The 18166-nt window shown below is 47.3% G+C and overlaps 1 protein-coding gene across 1 annotated transcript; it reads right to left on the bottom strand.

Moving 5' to 3' along the window:
- Positions 1–565: 565 nt before the first annotated feature.
- On the bottom strand, positions 566–9763 carry KRT76 (keratin 76). The gene is made up of 9 exons (XM_522397.5): positions 9110–9763; positions 7806–8020; positions 5998–6058; positions 5199–5294; positions 4509–4673; positions 4286–4411; positions 3414–3634; positions 1966–2000; positions 566–1527 (listed from the first exon to the last, which is right to left on the bottom strand). The coding sequence occupies exons 1-9, from the start codon at positions 9707–9709 to the stop codon at positions 1124–1126; spliced, it is 1923 nt and encodes a 640-aa protein (XP_522397.4). The 5' UTR covers positions 9710–9763; the 3' UTR covers positions 566–1123.
- Positions 9764–18166: the final 8403 nt, after the last annotated feature.

The raw sequence follows: 18166 nt of genomic DNA, 5'->3' as shown, positions 1-18166 counted from the left end.
GTCCTGTGATAGGAGAAACCCTTTCCATCCGAGGTAAAAAGACACATGCTCCAGTATCTGCTTTCTTGGTAATAAAGGCAATATTGACCCTCCATCTGCTCATTCATTTGTCTTATTTTTTAATTGGCTCAGAACCTATGCAAGGAAAAGATGTTATGTATTGACCCCTTCAGATTCCAAGAGCTGTGTTTGCAGAAAGAGGATTGCTTCTGTGTCTGGCTGGGATGGGGATGGAACAAAGGAACTGAAGTCCCAGTGGAATCTGTTTCCTTGATGAACTGCAGAACTCACTTCTTCCAAGACTGAATTGCAGAGGCCTGCTCAGAGGCTGGAGGAGGGATGGGATGACTTTCTTGGGAGTGGGGAAGGTCTCCCCTAAACAACATACTCCTGGGCAGACCTATCACGGGAACCTAACCAAATAGGTGGAGAAGCCAAGACTATTCAGTGGCCTTTATACCCACTTTTAAATTCCTGGAAGACCATCACCCCCACCTGATTTCTCATCACTTTTGGGTCATGATCTATTCTGTGACTCCTGGAATAAAAGATCAACACCAGAATGTGAAATTCAGTGCAATTTATTGAGAAAAGAAAGTGCAACATACTCGTCACCAGAGGATCTACAGCTCAGGGAATTAGGGGACAGAAGGGAGTCAGGATCTGAAGCCCAGATGTAGGGAGGGTTCCCTGGGAACCAGCAGTCTGGAGATCTTGACCGTGCACCCTCCAGCACTGAACCCATGGCTCTGCCCTCCTCAGACAGTGCTGAGATGACTGGCTTCAAATCACCAACTCCCAGTAAGAAAGGGAGATGGGCCAGAGTGGGAACAGGCCAGGCTGTGAAGGCCAAAACTGGCTTGGGCTCAGGGGTTGCTGTCCAAAGTAAGGGGCCATTTCAGGAAGGCTTCCAGGGGCATCATCATCCCAGACCAGCAGCAGGACCTCCATGGCCCTGGGAAGGTCATGGGGATGGAGAAACCAGGAGTTCAGCTTCTTCTCCAGGGAACTTGAGGAAAAATGTGGTTGACCCATATGCATCTACTGATGCCAAGCAGAGAGTGGGAAACACTATTGCAGGCTGAGTGGGAAGCAGGTGGTTATAGAGATTTGGAACAGTAGATCACTTGGTGGAGCTATGCTGGCTTGAGCTCGTGGTCTGGGAGAAGCGGATACTGGTGCTGCCTCCACCACCAGACTTGTAGCCACTGCCTCCAGAAGTCTGGATGCTGCCAGAGCTGGAGTCCATTCCACTGTGGCTCACAGAGATGCCACCTGCACCGCCGAGCCTGCTCCCACTACTGCTGCTCTGGTAGCTCCCGCTGCTACCCCTGCCCCCAGTGCTGCCACTGCTGACCCCTCCATAGCCACTGCCGCTGCCGCCACTGACTCCATAGCCGCTGCTGCTGCTGCTGCTGCTGCTGCTGCCACCTTTGTAGCCACCACTGCCACTGCCACTGACCCCTCCAAAAACTGCACGGCTACTGCCAGAGCTGCCACTTGTGCTGGTGACATTGCTGACCACTGCTACAAGACAACAGGCACACAATTCAGGCAAAGGGCCTGGGAAACTGGAAGCCAAGGACTGTATTACATCCCCACCCTGCTTGGCCATGTGACTTCGAGAAAGATGCTAACTTATCTAATGCCTCAGTTTGCAAACCATGAGAGTGAGCCTGGCCTCTAGTGCCTTCTCCCAAGAACAGGAACCAGAAATCTACAGAAATTTCTGGTTTTCCAACCTAGGCCACTCCCCAAACCAGAGGGGCTTTAGCTTTGGCCTGAGAGGTTGTCAGCTTACACTAGGGGCAGAGCATGTGGCCATGGCCTGAGATCCTAGACGCTGTCAGGTGGCCTGACTTCCTTGGATGGAACAGGCCTTCTTGCCTGAAGGTCAGTCAGTGAGGTTGTTTCTAGCTGCCCTTTTACAACCCAGGAAGAGGGTTTTTTGAATGGGCTACTTACAAATGCACACGGCACTCTGACATTCTCCAGACATCCTGAAAAGGAAGAAGAGAGGTGAATTCTTTCTGTAATGAGTCAATAACCAAAGAGTTGAGAGTTCACAACTTTGGGAGCCATGCCCTCCCATTTGCCCCACTAGGGGTCAAGCTCCTGCAAGAAGAAAGCCTATTCCAAGTCTGTTTCCATGACCATATCTCCCCAGAAAAGGGGGCTGCTTCAAGAGTTGAGAATTCCCACACTTTTCCCCTTAGCCCTTAGAGATTATCTTCTCTAGGCAAACTACTTGATGCCCAGCTCTGCCTTGATTGGCCTGTCTCCACTTCTCATCCCCTGCTAAGACCATCTTCCCACCTTAGCATGCCCTTTCATTCTTCTCTACCCAGCCCTGGATTTTTTATTTCCAATTCTGCCTTTCCAAGAAGGCTTCCACAATGGGCCCTCCTGGGGTGGTGGTGACATGATTGGGGTTGTTCAGGGTGGAGAAAATATGGGAGGGGCTGAAACTCAATGCAGGATGGATTTGAAATGTACCACCTACACTGTCCATCTTCCTGTGTCTTATTCTTGTTAATGGAGCAGGCACGTCCACATATCTGAGAAGATATGGAATGGGTCTGCATATCTTGCCAATGTGTGCCCACTGGTGTTGACCATTCCCTCCTCATCCCATGACTCCTAGTACACTTGACATCACCTTCACTCTCACTTTCCTTCTCATACTTGGGTTCTGCTTCCTCCATCAGATTGGGAGCTACCCAAGGACAGAGGGTTAGCTACTCCCTGAGCACATGATGCATTGGGCAGAAACTCAGCAGAAAGATCTCTCAATTCTTGACACTCCTTTAGCATTTGATAACCACTTGCTAAGACTATCTGCTGCTTAATGCTGTATTATTTTCCAAGAGCATGGATGTATCAACCGTCTCCCCATATGGACTCAGCTTCAGGGGTGGGGCTTGTAGGACTGTCTATATTGAGCTTTCCAGTATGGTAGCCAGTAGCCACATGATGCTATTTAAGTTAATTAAAATTAAATTAAATGTAAAACTGTGTTTCTCGGTTGCACTAGCCACATTTCCAGGGCTCAAGTGGCCAATGGCTACTGTATTAGACAGCACAAGAATAGAAAATTTTCATCATCTCAAAAAGTTCCAGTGGACAGCACTGGTCTATCACTTGTCATAATGCCAAAGAACTTTCCTAATACATTGCACATAGTGAAGATCAATAGAGATATGTAACATGATATTGATGTCCATTAAACATTTGGGAGTTGGATGATCTTGATGGACATAAAATAGTGGGGCTTGAACCCTTGACTCTGTCATTCAAGACACTCCTTGCCCTTTGTCTTAGTGTTCCTCTCCTTATCATCTTGCCCCCTTTCCACATTATCAAAGGTCACTCTAAAACCATATCTGGAGAATGGTGATCCCATGGCCCCTCACCTGCACTCCTCTCCCTCCAGCAGCTTGCGGTAGGTGGCAATCTCCACATCCAGGGCCAGCTTGACGTTCATCAGCTCCTGGTAGTCACGCAGGAGCCGAGCCAGGTCATCCTTAGCCTTCTGCAGGGCAGCCTGCAAGTCTTGGAGCTTGGCATTGGCGTCCTTGAGGGCCATCTCTCCACGCTGCTCAGCCTCTGCAATTGCCGTCTGCAGGTTGGCATTCTGAGGTAGAAAATCAATTAGCATAGTGACCCGGAAACAAACACTTGATCTTTACTAGGAGTAGATCTCTTCCCCCACATCCTGCATCCCTTCCTCCCTTTCCTTAGAAATCCCAATGGAGCATGCTCAGAGAAAAGAAGTCAGTTTTGCAGTTGGTTAATTCATCTTTGTCCCATTGAAATCAACTTGTGGCTCATCAAGAAAGGGAGCACTAATTTGCTTTCCTATGCTGTTACAGGTAGTAGTGGTCTGGTTAGTCCCTAATCTTTTTTGCAAGACTGTTAAAAACTCTCTTGCCTAATGACTTCATTCCAATGATACAGAGCAGCCATCAAGGTTATGTGAAATGTGTGAGAAACAGCTTCACTAAGGGCAGATCCTGCTGACATCTGAGTGTTTAAGTCCAGAACTGCAGTTGCAAGATTTGTTAGGCAAACTAGAATAAACAAACATCTTTCTTGAGTGAGCATTCCAAGAAGTTCAACCTCCAACAGAAACATCTGGGAGAACAGAGTTTCCCAGACACTGCGCTATCCCACATGTGACACCATGAAAGGATGGAGAGAGCATGTAGCAGAGGAGCAGAGCTTATGCTGCTTCTCTCCGGGGCCCAGAAGACCTCTGGGATCTCTCCGTTAAACCCAGCCCCACCTGCTTCTTGACATTTTCAATCTCAGCCCGTAGCCTCTGGATCATCCTGTTGAGCTCCATGATCTCACTTTTGGTGTTCCTCAGGTCATCCCCATGCCTGCCAGCTGTGGTCTGCAGCTCCCCAAGCTGACAGAGGAAAAACCAATCAACGTGGCTTTTGCAAAGTGTTGGCACATTCTCAGTGAAGGTCATCAGGATCCAAGGACACAGGGAGGGTTCCCACCTTGGTCTGGTACAGGGCCTCAGCTTCAGCCTTGCTCCTCTGGGCAATCTCCTCATACTGGGCGCGGACCTCGGCAATGATGCTGTCCAGGTCCAGGCAGCGGTTGTTGTCCATGGACAGAACCACTGACGTGTCGCTGGCATGGCTTTGCATCTGGGACAGCTCCTGCAGGGAACATGGATAGTTACTCTTACCATCGCCTGGACCAGGGGATGCTGGGAATCCTCTACTAGCGGAGATATCCCAAGGATGGGGCTAGAGGTGGATCAGTTGGAAAAATAAGCTCACATTTTAGGCCTGGCTACAGCCTAAAGGATGTTAGACAACAAGGCTAAAGGAAATATGCAAAATATGCAAATATAATTAGGCTGTCAGCCTGAAAGTATCAGCCAATGAGTCTTATTGTGTAAGTTTCCATGGGCCCCCAGCAGGAGGGAGTATTATGAAGAAGCCAACTATGACATGGGTATAGAAGCCAGAGAGAAGGTGCAGAGCAAAATGGCCTGAGGACCTGTGGGCCAGGTCTATGCAGACTGAAGGACCTCAGTTAACATTTCCCAGGTGGGGTGGAGCTGAGTCCTGAGCCCCATTGCTGGTTTTGTGAGTGTTGTGCTGTTTGGCTGTCCCCTAAAGTTATGCTTGGGAAGAATCAGACAGGAAGGTTCTGCAGCTTGCAAACCAAGGAATCACCATCTCATAGAGGGTCCTCAGGAAGCTGACTTCATCTGTCAGGCTGTCCACTTTGGCCTGCAGCTCCACCTTGCTCATGAAAGCCGCATCCACATCCTGCAGAGGAGGTCAGAAACCCAGAGAATGACCCTCTGTTCCCCTCCCACCCAGTGGCTCTTTCCTAAGCCCTCATGTCTCATCTTTGTTCCGCCCCCAGCTCTCCTCCTAATTGTGACTTCTCATCTTCCCTTTTAAAATAAGGAAGATCAAAATGGCTTTCTTCCTTTTCCTTGCTTGACATATCAAGCCCCAATACTTTAACAAAATACAAACCATAAGGCACAGAGTAACCATCTGATTTTAGGGTAGAAAAATCATATTTACCTAATATGTATGTGACTTTGGTTGTATAGTACCAGAAATCCCACCCTCCTGAACAGAAATTAGGGTATCCTCACTACTTCACTTTTACGATGACTGGTTTAAATATGCTACAAGTATTTGCTGATTGTTTTTAATAGCATCTGGAGTACATTTGCAGGCTGAAAATCTTGATTAATCTTACACATAAAGCGCTCATTATTAGTTCGCATTGCTAATCAGCCCATTAGTCACAGTAACATTTTAACATACCTTTCCATGGTAATATACTTAGAGCAGCTTCCTTCATGAAACATTTCATTTCCAAAAATGTAAGGAAAAGTGTCAATCCCACACACAATATAAGGTCCCTGTGCCCCAGAACAGCTGGCTGTGCACTCTCTCCACGGGGGCAGCTCCCAGAAAGGAAACCTGGATATGCTGGTCCAGGCTCACCTACCTTCTTGAGCCCCACAAACTCATTCTCTGCTGCAGTGCGTTTGTTGATTTCATCTTCATACCTGGAACAAGAAGAGGCACACATTTGAACACTGGCATTTCAGAAGTAAAAAAGAGAGGTGAGGATTCCAGGCACTCTCCTCACCTGTGCAGAGACAGGACGAGCTTCATGGGCACGTGCAGTTACACGGGACCCTGGGCTCAGGGTCCTCACACTTAGCTCAATGCTGGCACCATATTGACATTCTTTCTTTTTTTTTTTTTTTTTTTCTGAGACAAGGTTTCACCCTGTCACCTAGGCTGGAGTGCAGTGGCACAAACATGGCTCACTGTGGCCTCAACCCCTTAGGCTCAAGCAATCCTCCTGCCTCAGACTCCCAAGTAGCTGGGACTGGAGGCATGCACCACCACGTCCAGCCAATTTTTTAATTTTTAGTAGAGGCAAGGTCTCACTTTGTTGCCCAGGCTGGTCTCGAACTGTTGGGCTCAAGTGATTCTCCCTCCTCAGCCTCCCAAAGTACTGGGATTACAGGCATGATTGAAATTCTTAATAATTTTGTAACTAGGTTCCTGCATTATCATTTTGCACTGAGGCCTGAAAATCATGTAGCTGGTCCTGTCCAGAGACCTCTCAGAGCTCAGGGCACTGCCTGGCCCTCTTCCCTCTAAATCCAGTGATGGGCAGAGGTATGGGCAGTCAGTGAGAGGGCAAACTTCAAGGAGCCTGACCACTTGCCTAGGCTCTTTGATTGACTTTGCAAAGCACAATGTGTGCATATGGAACCCAGTGAAATGTTTGCTCTCATTGGGCATTTCTGCCTATTTCCTCAGTTTCTGTTTTCCTTCATTACAGTTACTTCTTATAGGAATTTCAGTTAAGAAAGAATTCATATCTTCTGAATGCATCAAAGTTGTGGGATTCCTGCCTGTTAAGGACTAAAATCTACTACCAAGAGTTTGTATTTCATAAAGCTTGAGGAATTGGACTGATTCTAGGAGAAAAGAGGTCTCTGGGCAGGACCTCTTTTTTTCCTCTAGGAGAAAAGAGGTCTCTGGATCTCTTTTGGGAATATGAATCTGGGTTGCCACTGGATTCCCAGAGCCCAGCACACAGCCTGCCACAGAGTGGGTGGCCACCACGTTTGTGTGGTTGAATTGGAATAGGGCCTCTGCAGAGCAGGTGTGCCCATCCCTGTGGGTTCTGATCCCTGGGGAAGTCGGGAGCTCCCTCCCACCTTGAGAGGCCCAGTTTGCTCCTTGCAGACCTCAGCGGATATGGACTGCAACTTGGAACGTGGAGGAGGAGGCAAACCAAAGCTACAGAACAGGAGATTGGACGGGACACACTGATAAAGGCCTTTACCAAGTGCAGCCCTGGACATCTGCCTAGAATCCCCAGGAGCTAGGGGAGCACTCACACTCCTGGGGCCTGTCCACACCTATGATTCAGAATACCTAAGACTGGAATACAGGAATACGCATTGTTGACAAGCATCCAAAGTGATTCCTGTGTCCAGTCAAGTGTGGCGGACTCCCCATCCTAAAGGATTCTAAACTCTGGGAGGACTCTTTTGTCCCTCTGGGCTGGAATAGGAGGGGGCCCATCTGGAGCCTGAAATCTGTGTCATAGCCACATGGGAGTCTCAGTCCCCACCCTTTCACCCCCTTCTGCTTTGTCATGCTTCACTCAATAAATCCATCCCAGAGTATTGACTGAAGGCACAATTGGGAACAGTTGAAATCCCAAATTAGGACCACACCTCCCTGCTAATTCCCCAGAAGGGGAAACTTCCCAGGAGGAGCCCTCACTTCTTTTTGAAGTCTTCCACCAGGTCCTGCATGCTTTTCAGCTCTCCCTCCAGGTTCCCCCTCTCCCCTAGAAGTGAATCTAGCTGCTTGCGTAGGAAGCTGATGTAGGATTCAAAACAAGGCTCCAGGCTGCTGGGCCCTGAGCCTGTGGTCTGCTGCTGGAGCAGTTCCCACTTGGTCTCCAGGACCTTGTTCTGCTGTTCCAGGAACCGCACCTGCATCAAAGAGGGGAGAAAAGGAGTCAGCCTCTTGAGTTGGGCATGTGGGGCTGCCCATCCCAAATGTAGAAGTGTGGAGAAGGAACCCAGTTCTTCAATCTACAATTTCCCATGTTTTTTAATTTGGGAAGGATGAAGATTTAGAAAAGGGAGAGCTAGAATTTGTTGAGTGATTATGCCTTACCTGTTATTTTCATGTATTTCCATCACATTTAATCCTGACAACCACCTATAAAGGAGTTGCTGTGATCCCCATTTTGTAGATAAGGAAACTGAGATTCAAAGAGTTTAAGTTTCCCAAAGTGACAAGTCTACTGAGTGACAAAGCTAAGAATCAAATCCAGGACTGTCCTGGGTCTATAGGGATCCTTCAGAATACCACTAAAGGAGGTAAGCACAAATAAAGTTTGTCATTGTTTTTTAGATGTAAGCTTTTTTCAGCTCCATGAAGGCAGTGAAAACAGTCAATGAGGTCTAACATTTCTTTAGAAGTTTCACATAGGAAGACCTCCTTTCAGTTATTCAGCTTGCAGCTGACCTAGAATTCACTTCAGATCTTGGGCTCAGTCCCACACAGACCCAGAACACCCTCCTCTGCCCCAGCATGGACAGCTCAATTTAATTATTGGCTGAAGCACAGCATCATTTGGAAGGTAAGGCAGCTGCCAATACACCTCATTTAGATGCAGCCCCAAGATCTGTGCTAACACAAGTTTTTGATTACCAGCTACTTTGGATTATCAAGCAATTGCTTTTCAGGAGCAATTATAGTAACTGCAATAATTTCATGACTAAAATGGCTCATTCTTCAAAAAACTAAGAGCATGTTTGGACCCCCACTTCATTTACCCTCATCTCATTCTTAGCAGGAAACCAGGACCAGGAATTCTTCCCCCCATTTCACAGCTGGAAAAAGAAGGCCCAAAAAGTGAAAGAGGCATGATCACTGTCCTGTAGGGACCAAGACAGCACCAGGACAAGAGCCAAGCACCCCTGCCCTGTGTCTCACAAGTCCCCATGGCATCTTTCTACACCAACCCCTGGGCACCACAAACCCTCCACAGCACCTCTTGGCCTTGTCCTCACCTTGTCGATGAAGGAGGCAAACTTGTTGTTGAGGGTCTTGATCTGTTCCCGCTCCTGGGCCTTTACTTGCCCAATCTGGGGGTCGATCTCCACATTGAGGGGCTGCAGGAGACTCTGGTTTACAATCACTTCCTGAATTCCCCCAGGAAAGCCCCCAGGGCCAAAGCCACCAGGACCACCAAAGCTGCCAGGCCCACCAAATACACCAGGACCACCAAAGCCACCAGCTCCACCAAAGCCACCAGCCCCTCCAAAACCACTACCTACTCCTCTGCCACCACCAAAGCCACCACCATAGCTGCCCCCAAAGCCACCTCCATAGCCACCTGCAAAGCCACAGCTGCTCCGCCCTCCCCCAAAGCCTCCAGCCCGGGAGCCGCCAGCTGCCACGCTGATGGAGATGCTCTTGTTGCTGCCCAGGTTGTAGAGGCTGCGACTGCCAAAGCTGCCTGCTCCGCTCCTGAAGCCACAGGCCCCTCCACCAGCTCCCCCAGAGTGGGCCACACAGCTCATCCTGCTGCTGCCAGAGACCACAGCAGAGCGGCCAGAGAAACCCTGGCTCCTGCCACTGAAGGATTTCTTGCAAACTTGTCTGTTCATAGTGAGAGAGCTTGGAGGTGAGCTAGTGATCACTTAGCAAGAGCTGAGAGGGATGGGGACAAGAGAGGAGACTGGCCTTTATATAACAGGGAGTTTGGCTTGGCAAAAGGAGAGGCGAGCAATTAGTTGAGAATCATCTTGGGTTTGGTTTGCCTCGTAGGCATTAAGTTACTTCTTGGTTCCCAACACACCTCAAAGATAATCCTCTGGGCCAGAGTGGCTTTGCTTTCTTAGCTTAATCACCTAAACTTGCCTCAGTTGACAAAATGCTGGAGCTCTCCTCCCTCCCTTTGTGTGCTGTCCTCAAGGGTTTCAGGGAACCCAAGCAGCACCTGATCCAGCAGGAGGAAGCAGCTTTAGACACCAGGTGATCCGGAGCCATGAGCTCCCTGACACAGGGGTGAGGACCAGGCAACCTCTTCCGAGTGGGCTGGGTCCCTCCCTGCAGCACCACAGTGTCCACAGGCTCCCGCAGTGGCTGCGCCCGTCTCTCCCATCATTAGGCCTTTTCTTCTAGTGGCATGTCACCTGTTCCCAACTCTTCAGAGGGCCTGGAGTGGGAGCGGAAGTGAGAGGGGCCCAGACCCATAGAGTCTGCTCTGCCAGCACCTCAGCCAAAGGCATCCATCTCAGCAAACCTGGAGTTTGGGCTGAGAAATGCTACTTATGGGGAAGAAATTACAGTGGAGGTAAACACGTCTAGCTCCTGGAACAGGGAGCAAACAAGTATGAGGTTTGGGAAGAAGAGGGGGCATGCACTGTGGACAGCCTCAGACCAAGCCCTCCCCCCACCATCCTAGACTGACAGCAGGCAATTTCTGGACCCAGAAGCAAGAGGAGACAGAATCTGGTAACCCTCCAGCTGGCTGGTAGAGTCGGCTCAAGGACCCCATTCATCTTAGGAGGACAGTGTATCTTGTGTCTAGGCCCCAACTCAGATCTTCTGGAGGGGATCCCCTCCCTGCTTTACTCCCTGGTCTGGGTCAGATGCCCCTCCTTGTCTTCCCACCATACCCTGTACTTTTCCCATCGTGGCCCTGACATAAAGTATACTTACCTGCTTACTTGTCCATACCCCTCCGGTCCCTGAGCTTCTTGAGGGCAAGGCTTGAGTCCTGCCCATTCTAAATTATCCTAAATGTCCAGCTCCTAGCATAGGGTAAGCACGGCACAAACGTGTTAACTGACTGATGACTGATGTCTAAGAATGCAAATACCTAAAACCAGCTCCCACCCCAGCCCTATGAATGAAAATCTTCAGAGGAAAGGCTTGAGAGTTTGCATTTTTAACAAGCCCTCCAGGTCATTCTTATAATGCAGAAAGTCTGGGAAACCCTGGTCTAGACCATGGCTACTCCATATGGGCCAGGAATAGGAGGATGGAGGACCCCTGATGGCAGAACGAATGACACATGATGAGTTACTGCTGTCACTGCCAAGAGCTCAGCAGACCCCAAACCCCATCCAACCCACCTCCACACCCAAACACACCACACAGGGCAAGACCAAATCCTCAGGTTGTCGTCTGCATAGGAGATTTCACACATGACAGGAGCAGGTGGCACTGATTCTAGACTCCCTGAGAAATTGGTGGGGGGTCTATCTCCAGAATTCCAGCCAAACTGGCAGTGGGCACTCTGTCTTTCTGAGTTTCTGGTTTCTGAACAGTCCAGTCTAGGGGAGAGGATTGGTCTGAGAACCTTGGAACCACCTTGAGTTGAGCGACTTCAAGATCTTTGCAGCTAATTCTCAGCTCTCTGCTCTGCAGCTTGTCTGGCGTCAGATCCCAGATCCACTATCCACCAACTTTTAGGCCTTGGACAAGTTACTTAACTTTTATATGTCTGCTTTACCAATTGTAAAATGGGGCTAAGAATGGCAAGTACTTTATGGGGTTGTTGTGAGCATTAAACAAGTTAAGTAAATATAAAATGCTTAGCCCAGTGCTTGACACATAGCAAGCACTATATGTTTAGCTACTTGCCAGTACTCTATTTGGGGGAATGGAGAAGCAATAACATGTTTGGCCCTGGCTGTTCTCAAGACAACTTTGCATCCCTAAGAAGCTCACCAAAGGTGAGGAAAGGAGGCTGAATAGGAGTGAAGAATTAGAAAGCCAACTTGGGATAGAAAAGACTGAGACTTATACTGACTAGGGTTGGGTTGGGTGACCTTGGGCCACGATTTAACGTAAGTCTGTGTTCTAATCTGCCAAACACTTTCCTACCTTACTGGTTTGTGGTGAGACTTGCAGGATAATGTAAGTGAAAGTCCTTTGAAAATCACAAAATTCCACACAGGAGTAAGATAGCTGTGGTGTAACAGAAAACCTGTCATCATGGAATTCTGAAGACCTGGGTTCAAATCCTATGTCTACCTCTCACTATGTGGTGACCTTGGACAAGGTACTTGACTTCTCTCTCTCCTTATTTTTAAAAAGTGGCATTGATCCTACTTGCAGGATTGTTTTGAAATTTAAATACATAGTATTCAGCAATATATGTTTGGATTTTTAAATTAACATCATTCATCCACAGATAATCCAGGAAGAGGATTTCATGTTGAGTTCTTCCATGAGACTTTTATACTCCACCCATCAATTGAATGACAGCCCCTCCTGGTAAGGTCTTTCCTCATATCCTCTGGATCCTTTAAAAGCAGAAGATCACATGCTCTTCCTGGAAAGAAAGCTGAGCCAGGCTCAGCTGAAGCTCCAGGTGAGAGTCTGAAGCAAACAAGAACAGACATAAATGTCTCTGATTCCCTTCCCTCCCTTGGCTGCAGTACTGAGGTGGTGGGTGGCAGCCTCTGATGTGTGGTTCACCTCTGCCACCCTGGCGTAGGCTGGAGAAGCGTGGTGGAGAAAGGTGATGCACAGATCACAAAAGCACGGGTTTGGGCTGGGTCCCCTAATCCGTGTCGCCTGAGCCTGCCAAAGCATCACCTTATTTAGCAGATGGGGATTGTCTTCTCAGCAGTTGAATGGAGCTGCTGGAAATACCCAGAGTTGCTATCCTCACCAACATTGCCCTCATTCACTGTAGGATCTTTCAGAACAGTATCTAAAGGGTCTGCCTACTGCCAGCAATCTGAGTTCCAATCTCTCACTGCCAGAACATTCTGTGTAAGGCTTGCCAGATGGCTGAGCACCCTGGATTTTTACTTCCCCACCTATAAAATTGGGGGCACTAAAACCAAGGAGTTATTCCCTCTAACCAAATTGCCCTCTGGTAGTCAACTGCGGTGAGAAGACTTCAGATTGCCTGTAACATAATTATGAGTGGAGGAATGCATCATGAGACAGTAGTCATTATCCTTGGCCAAAGTGAGCAGTCATCCCTCTCCACCACCATCTGCTGAGGATGAGGGAGCCATGGCTGCTGACTCTTTCTCCATGGAGGTTCGCAGATCCCATTTTCAAGATAATCGCCAATTTGTTCTCAAAAATAAAAAACGAATAATGAACGTTCTGGGTACGCTGCCCCTGGACTAGGAATTAGCATTCTTTTCTTGTTGAAATAAAAGCTTGTCACTAGTGAAGCAATTTTAACCAATGAACAGTAAAAATAATTACCATATAGAGCAAGATTTATAGTGAAAGCTTGATAAAGAAGCAAACATCTAAGTACAACTAAGTCCTTATGTTACTAAGGTCTTAGCTGTTAGCAACCACAATTTGTTCTGATTCTGGTCTTATCTCTACACTCGATTAAAATACACACCAGCTCATCCCTAATTCTTTATCTGGTACTTGGATCTCTCCCAGGGCTTATGCAGGGCAGAATTCTATCTCCCAAGATGGCCCTGATTAAAAGGTTCTGTGATTACATAAATTTGGGAAATGAAAAATCTATAGTTCTTTCTTGGGATTTTAGTAAAGTTATTTAGCATATTAAAAGCCCAAAGAAGTCCTATAGAAAATAATATTTTTGCCTTAATTTAATCACAGCTTCCCAAATTTAACAACAAAATCTTTCTATCTTAACATCTACTAACATGCTGTCAAGTATACTCGGGAAACACTAGTCCAACTAGCCATCCAGGATGGATGAGAATGTGCAGATAGACCAATCAGAGGATTAGGGCATAAGGAGACATCCTCATTCCTGGAGAAAGAGCACTTGCTCCAAGTGAGCTCCTCATCCCTGGAGAGAAAGCACTTGCTCCAAGTGAGATAGCAGGAAGCTGAGAGCAGACTAAGGCCTGGGGTTGAAGGTGCAGCAAGAAGGGCACTGGCATGCTGAAAACTGAACAGGTTCTCTAAAGACCAGCTCTCCTGTCAATGAATATTTCTCACCAATAAATGGATTTGGCTGAATATTTCCAAAAACCGTGGATATTTCATGGGCATGCTGGATTTTCTGGAACTCAAATAATTTCATCTCCTCCTCTCTTCCCTTGCAGCTTGAAAGAATGGAAAATATGGAAGCCTTGGAATTAGACGAGCCTGTGTTCAGATCCCAGCCTTGCCACTTTCCAGTTGCATGGCATCAGGCAAGACGTTTTACCCTCTGGACCTCAGTTTCCCATTCAGCAAATGGGAGTTAGCACAGCCTCCTCATAGAGTTGCAGTGGGGACTGTAGGAGGTAAAGTTGGAAAACCCTTACACAAAGCAGGTGCTCAACACTTGGCAGCCCTTGTGATGATGATGTCAATGTAGGAAGCCCTCCTAGAAGGTGTCAGTTTGGAAGCTGAAGAGGAAGGAGGAGTTCTAAGGGGTAGCCCAGTTTAGGGTCAAGGCAACAGTGAAGTCTTTGATTATTTTGCAACAAGTTGCAAAGAATCATAGTGTCTATATTGAGAATTACATTTTCCCATGTCTGGCCAAGCCATTTTCCCACTACAGGGCCTCATCAGTAATGCAATCTATCAATCAGCAAATACTTATTGATCTACTACATACTTTCTAGAGGTGTGGGGACTATGTTTCAGTGAAAACAATTTCCTCTTTCAAATCTTAACTCCTATTGCCCATCTGTGAATAGAATTTTAAAACAGCTAACATTGACTGCCTGACATATACAAGTCACTGACAGGTTGTTTACATGCGTCATTTCTAATTGTCACAAAAACTTTGTAAGGTATGAATTTTCATTCACATTTTACAGATAAGGGCATGAGGTTAATTAACTTGCCTCAAGTCAATTCACTTGCAAGCTTGGATTTTAATCAGACTGCCCAACCCCAAAGCCTGTCGTAAATTCATGAATGCTTTTCATCTGTATAGACTTCAGCAAGTCAAATTACACCATCCCAAAGTGAAAAGTCCACTTTGACATGTAAATAACCCACCAATATTCTCTCCACCTGACCACCACATGATAGGTTGGACACCAGCCATGTGCAACCTACCATGCTAGCCAGGGCCACCAAGGCACTGGTCAGGACAGTCTCTCAGGGACAGAACACATGGGTGTGCATGGAATTTATAGATGACAAGAGCCGCTCCATCATCTGCAATGTAAAAGGTCTTCACCCTGTTGGAGAAAGAGCAAGAGGCCAGGAGTTTGCGCTGAGCTTAGCTGCTTGCTGGGTCTTAGATGTTGGAGTTGACCACTTGGCCCACAGGTATGATTCGCCACAATCTTCTCTTTCACTTTTTTTTTTTTTTTTTTTTGAGATGGAGTCTCACTCTGTTGCTCAGGCTGGAGTGCAATGGCACGATCAAGGCTCACTGCAACCTCTGCCTCCCAGGTTCAGGAGATTCTCCTGCCTCAGCCTCCCGAGTAGCTGGGATTACAGGCGCCCACCACCACACCCGGCTAATTTTTGAATGTTTAGTAGAGACGGGGTTTCACCATGTTGGTCAGGCTGGTCTTGAACTCCTGACCTCAGGTGCTCCACCCACTTCGGCCTCCCAAAGTACTGGGATTACAGGCATGAGCCACCGTATTTTGTTTTTGCTCACCAAACAGGTAATCAAGATGCACCTTTAAATAATACATTTGTGTTGCATGTTAAAAAAAAAAAAAAACCCAACCTTAGAAGGTAATGGTCAGATCTGCCTTGAAGCATCAACCTGTGTTGATGAAAATAGTTTTAAACTTTGTGAATTCCATTGTGGCATCAAGGAGGAACACCCATCATTATCAAGGTATTCTCCTAATCAATCTCAATGGCTTCTCTGTCTGGAGATCAGAACTCCCCAGAGTTGAACGTGGGCCTGCTCACCATCACAGAGCCTTAGCTGTAGAAATCTCGTCTGCTAATGTAGGAACTTCAGGTTTGGTTTCTGGCTCAAAACTATGGAAAATCGTTAGTCCACATACAAGGGAGGACATCCTAGAATCCAAGAAGACACCAGCCGGCCCCATTCAGCAGCATAGCACAGTAGTTGCATGTGTACACTTTGGATTTGAGGCCAGATCTGCCACTTCCCATCAGTCATGTTACTCTGCTTCTCCAAGCCAGTGTCCTCATCTAGAAAATGAGGATAATTGCTGCCTGCCTCCTATGGCAGTTGCAAAGGATGAAATGAGATGACATATGCAAAATGCCCAGCGTATGACTTGCACTAGTCACAAAAGTTAGTTGTTTAATCCAGTTGTTTTTGTTAAATATGTCAGGGCAGTAATTACCTTTAAGAGTCTACCCTACCCTTTTCAAAATCTCATTAGCTTAGTGAAGCTCACAGTGCCTGCTATGTGCCAGGCATTTTGCTGGTCACTGAGGAGCACAAAGATGAATCAGGCAGAGCCATCCCTTCGAGTAACTTCTATCTTAATGTGGAGAACAGGCACTGAAACTAGTCATTTTAATATAATACGGCACATGATAAAAAGGGATAGACAAAGTCCCATGGGAGTCCAGACAGATGCTCAGTGCCATGGAGGGTCTAGGAAGGTTTTCAGAAGGCAGTGCCTGGGTAATCCTCAGTGATGAGTGAGGCAGGGCAAGTGGGTGAAGGCGGGATGAGCATTCCTGGCAGAGAACAGAGCATCAAAGGCACAGAGGCGTGAGAAAGCCAGGTTGATACCAGAACTGCAGGCACCTTGTAGGCCATTTGCACAGGTCTTGAAAGTCTCCACATAAGGCCACACTGTTTCCTTGGCTTTTTTCCTATGTCTTCATCCAGAATAAAAGGGCATTTCCATTTTAAAATAAACAAACTTCGGGCAGGCACGGTGGCTCATGCCTGTAATCCTAGCACTTTGGGAGGCCGAGGCGGGCGGATTGCCTGACTCAGGAGTTCGAGACCAACCTGGGCAACATGGTGAAAGCTGGTCTCTGCTAAAATACAAAAAAAAAATTAGCCAGGCGTGGCGGCATGCACCTGTAGTCCCAGCTACTCAGGAGGCTGAGGCAGGAGAATCACTTGAACCCATGAGGTGGAGGTTGCAGTGAGCTGAGATCATGCCACTGCACTCCAGCCTGGCGGCAGAGCGAGACTCCATCTCATAAAAAAAAAAAAAAAACTTCTACGAATACATACTTCCCTCAAATCCAGAAGGATCTCTATCCAGTTCAACTATAACCCATATCACTGTAACTAAAGATCTTCTCCCAAGGAAAGAAATGAATGAGACGACCTCTTGTTTGGCACAGCTTTCTCTGCAGTGGCACTGTGGACATTTGAGGCTGGCTGTTTATATGTTGAAGGGGGCTGACTTGTGTGATGTGGGATGTATAGTAGCAACCTGGCCTCTACTCTCTAGATGCCAGTAGCACTCCCCGACTTGTGACAACCAAAAATGTCACCAGACATTTCTATATGTTCCCTGGGGAGCAAAATTGCCCCCACTGAGAGTCACAGCATTAGTTTCACCTAGAGTCACCTTCTCCTGCCGCCGTCTTCTCCAGTGGTTGACGGAGCTGTCACCATTCAGTCTCATCACCACAGATTCCAAAAGTATCAGATTCTCCCAGCACACCACCATCAATGGTTCCCTAGGAGAGCCAAGTCACCTTCAGCCTTCAGCCTGGGCTGGAAGTGTTGATGGGGATTAGCTCTATCTTAGGCACAACAGAGATGTGTGTTAGACCATGTGTGTGCCAGAAGGGCTTGTGAAGGATGTAGTGAAGATTCAGATAAAATGTGTGAAGAAGCATTTTCAGAACTTAAGTGAGTTTTTCTCGGTCATCCCAAGATTATCTCAAGGTTCCCACACTTTTTGTCTTTGTCTTTGTCTTTGCATAGAGGGAGAATGCACATGGGCTGAAGTGCTGAGAAGGCAGAGAGAAGAGGCAGTCCAAATCCCAGAAAGTGAGATCTCTGATGCTTGGCTAACAAACACTCCACCCAGTTCTAGGCAAAACAGAGAAGAGTCATGTAGAGATTTACCTGTAAATTACACAAAACGTTACATGCAAAACTTGATCATCAGCAGTCAAGTCTAGATTATCCATAGGCAAGCGCTGAACCACTTTCAAATTCTTGTGGAAAACAATCCTCTGATTTCCTTAACTGAGCCTTTCATAGGTGTGACACTGTTACCACTGATACTTGCTCTGACATG

The sequence above is a fragment of the Pan troglodytes genome, chromosome 10 (assembly GCF_028858775.2).
Source record: "Pan troglodytes isolate AG18354 chromosome 10, NHGRI_mPanTro3-v2.0_pri, whole genome shotgun sequence".
In the NCBI taxonomy this organism is placed as follows: domain Eukaryota; kingdom Metazoa; phylum Chordata; class Mammalia; order Primates; family Hominidae; genus Pan; species Pan troglodytes.
Note: the sequence above shows the minus strand (reverse complement) of the source record. Positions and strands in the feature narration are given on the sequence as shown.